At 31.5% G+C, this 3,354-nt stretch overlaps 2 protein-coding genes across 2 annotated transcripts; one reads left to right on the plus strand and one right to left on the minus strand.

The window, feature by feature from the left end:
* Positions 1-2,163: 2,163 nt before the first annotated feature.
* Positions 2,164-2,757, plus strand: EIN_212710 (hypothetical protein; the record flags this gene model as incomplete). Its single annotated transcript, XM_004183369.1, has 1 exon — positions 2,164-2,757. One exon carries the CDS (start codon positions 2,164-2,166, stop codon positions 2,755-2,757), a length of 594 nt encoding a protein of 197 aa, XP_004183417.1.
* Positions 2,758-3,206: 449 nt separating this feature from the next.
* EIN_212720 (Hypothetical protein) lies at positions 3,207-3,344 on the minus strand (the record flags this gene model as incomplete). The annotated part of the gene is made up of 1 exon (XM_004183370.1): positions 3,207-3,344. A coding segment is annotated over one exon (138 nt), but the record flags the coding sequence as incomplete, so codon positions are not given.
* Positions 3,345-3,354: the final 10 nt, after the last annotated feature.

Genomic DNA, 3,354 nt, shown 5'->3' on the forward strand with positions numbered 1-3,354 from the left:
TATTTTATAATAGTAAATTCATAGTAATATTATAACTCATTATATAGTTATTAAAAATGCCGCGGACACGAAAATAATAGAAAGGACACCATATACACATAAAGGACGCCCTTTATAGTGGGAGGACATCCCTAAACCACAAAGGACGTCCTTCGGCCTATATTCCCGTCCTTCGTCCCCATGTCCGTCCTTTCTCTTTACTATACAATTAATCGACTTACTTTTTGCTTTGTGTTCATTTATTTGTAAGAAAATAATTATTTGTTTTGGTAATATTTGCGAGAATTTATTATTATTTTCGAGACAACCAGAAATCAATTCATAACGACGCCCTTTGCTCAGATTACACAGTCAATGAATACCGATAACTTTCTAAGTACACGCATTCGTTTAAAAGCACTTAGACTTATATGGTTTTATATTTATAATATTATATGGTTATTTTGTGGTTACTTTTTTTTGTTCATATTATTATAATTATTTATAATTTGTTTTTATTATTTAACTTTTACTATTCGAATTGTATTATTAACCATATTATAAACCATTAAATTAACACTGGCACCCATTATTTTTCTTTTTCTGTGTTTTATTGATCTGAAATAAATATTATCAGTCAATTGGGTCTTCGAGCAAAAGAAGTGTTTTTTTCTTTTAAAAGAAAAAAATTAAGGAATTTTGGATCGTCATGTGTTCTATTTAAGTGATTGTTTTGTTTATTTTTAGAAAGGGGGTAATGAAATGGTTCGTAAAAACGAACCATGTCCTTGTTGCCGGCACAGAGGTGTCCGTGTCGGCCGGTTAATAATCATAAACAAAACAACATTGTGAAAAAAAATGTAATTATTTTTTTATTTAAAAAATTTTCGTTGGTTGAAAAATAATAAGGAAAATAGCCACAAAATATATGTGGATAAGCGGGAAAACAAAGTAAATCATAGTAATAAATAAATATTTTTTACTATTATAAAGAAAAAAATTAATATTTTTCTTTGATTAAATAAAAAGAATTAATTCAAAAAATGCCGAAAGTCGAACTCTAGTGATTTTATTCAAAAAAATAGTACAAATAATTATTTTATAACGATTTAGTTTCTTTTTGGTAATGACTTATTGATAATTGTCATAATCAATAAAAGTGTAGAAAACATCAAAATAAAAGATAATGAGAAAAACATAAAAAAAGAATTTTAAAGTTGTGAATTCCATTAGAAAAATCAGGGCAAATTTAATTATTGGTTTAATGAAGTTTTTATCCAAATTTTTATCATTTATAATGTAATACAGTAAAACTTCTCATTAGTGGGTTCCATTAAGAGACGTTCCAACCAATCAAAATTAACAACACTTATTGGGGGAACGGAAAAAAGTAATTTCATAACCACTATTGAGGGTTTCTATTCCCGTTTAATCTAATTATGAGAGGTTTTAATGTAAAGACAATGAGCATTATTGATTAATAAGCGACATCAACTATAACTTATTATTAATTTATTTACAAAGTGTAGTTGTAATATAAAATTTTAATCAGCATGTGGAATAAATCAGATAATTGAATTTTTGTTGTAAAAATGAAAAACAAAAAGTTATAAAAGTGGAAAAGTGCACATTTATTCAAAAAAAGTTCGACAAAGGGGTTAAAGGAATTAAAATAATCCCGACAAAAAAAATGCTCAATAAGTGGACATAAAGAACAGTAAAAATCGGGTTTATTTATATATATTTTTGCAGCCAATAATAATCGTCTAAAATGCGAGTTAGAAAAGAAGGAATTAAACGGGAAAGTGTATGTAATGGGTATAGGAAAATAAAAAATAAGAGAGGGATATAAAGCGAAAGGGTTTGGGTTGTTGTGAAAAAAAAGACGAAAAAACATGGAAATAGTTGAGTGTTCCAATAATAGAACAACCAATGCAAAAATAAGACACAATATCGGCAAATTGCGCTTCTGATAACCACAATGTGGTTTTTCTGTCATAAAAAGGATTTTAAGTGCAAAAATTTTGGAAATAACGGGGTAGATAACACGATAGAAATTACTTTTTGTTGTGTTTCCCGAGATGACAGTGATGAATATCGGAATGTGAGAACAAAACAAGAGGAATTCGATTAAAACACAACAAGTTACGGATTTAATGCCCATTGAACTTTAAGAAACAAACGATGGAGTACAACAAAAGCACAAAAGCTTGTCCCTGCAGCATTTGCAAAAAGGCTGTTCTGTACACAAGCACTCCACAAAAGATAAAAACAACTAAACTTTGTGTGATGATTTTGAATGCACTCAAAGAAGTCCATCCACACATAGAGTACTTCTCGTTGAAAGTAGACATTTTCCCTTTTGTAACAACTCATTGGCGCATATTGTCTGTTTTCAAACAACTTCGTGGTTCAAAGTGGAGGAAAGCATTACTTGATGCGTTTAACCACTGCACTTTAATTCAGTCTGGAAAAGGGGTTTGCAAAACACGAGGATTTTACAAAATAAAAGAAGCTGAAGACCAAACAGTCTCATCTTCAGAGGCGTCAGTACGTGCTGAGCTTGCTGAGTCATTCCGCTGTGTAAGTGTCTCACTCCGTCGTGACGTGTCACTACTTAACAAAGTACAATTTGTGCGACATGTTTTGTCGCAAGACGAACATGCCTTTTTCTTCAATTCAACTGTTTCATCAATCGCAAAGTTCGAGGCATTTGTTGAAAGCTCAGTACCTCGCCAACAACGTGCTATCTTGTCATCTTATGATGAGTCTCTTTAATTGTAAACTATTATTCTCATTCTTTTACTATTGTTATTACTATATTTGTTCTAAGAAGTATTGATTAGTTTTATCTAGTATTCAATAGTATCTTTAACTATAAAAACACAACTACCAAATTGTTTCTCGAATCAAATGAAGACAATGGCGGCTGTCATTTGCCAGAGGGAAAAGAATGTCTTTACGTCTTATCTCATCACACAATTTAATAATTAACAAAGGTAATACCATAAAAACGTCTCAAAACTCTTTATGCTATTAAACATATGGAAACACAACGCAAACAATTGTTCAGATTCAACACTGCGATGATCGAAATCCGAGCACATAAATCCAAATTGCGTCACATCCCACATCCAGAAACACCAAAGCCAAGATACACAGGCGAGATCGACATCCACAAGTTCGACCGTTCTTGTGTTTCACGTGACATTGCATTCTACAACAAGTCAAAGCTCCACCAAGTGGACACATGCGAAAAGACTGAACCTCTCATTCCCCAACACCCAAAAGCCATCAGATCTTATACCAGACAGATGTTGTGCTTTGAAATTATTGGGTCGGGGCGAACAGAGTAATTGTCGTAACTATATTATT

This window comes from Entamoeba invadens, assembly GCF_000330505.1.
Source record: "Entamoeba invadens IP1 unplaced genomic scaffold scaff_1105074726547, whole genome shotgun sequence".
NCBI classification, from domain to species: Eukaryota; Evosea; order Mastigamoebida; family Endamoebidae; genus Entamoeba; species Entamoeba invadens.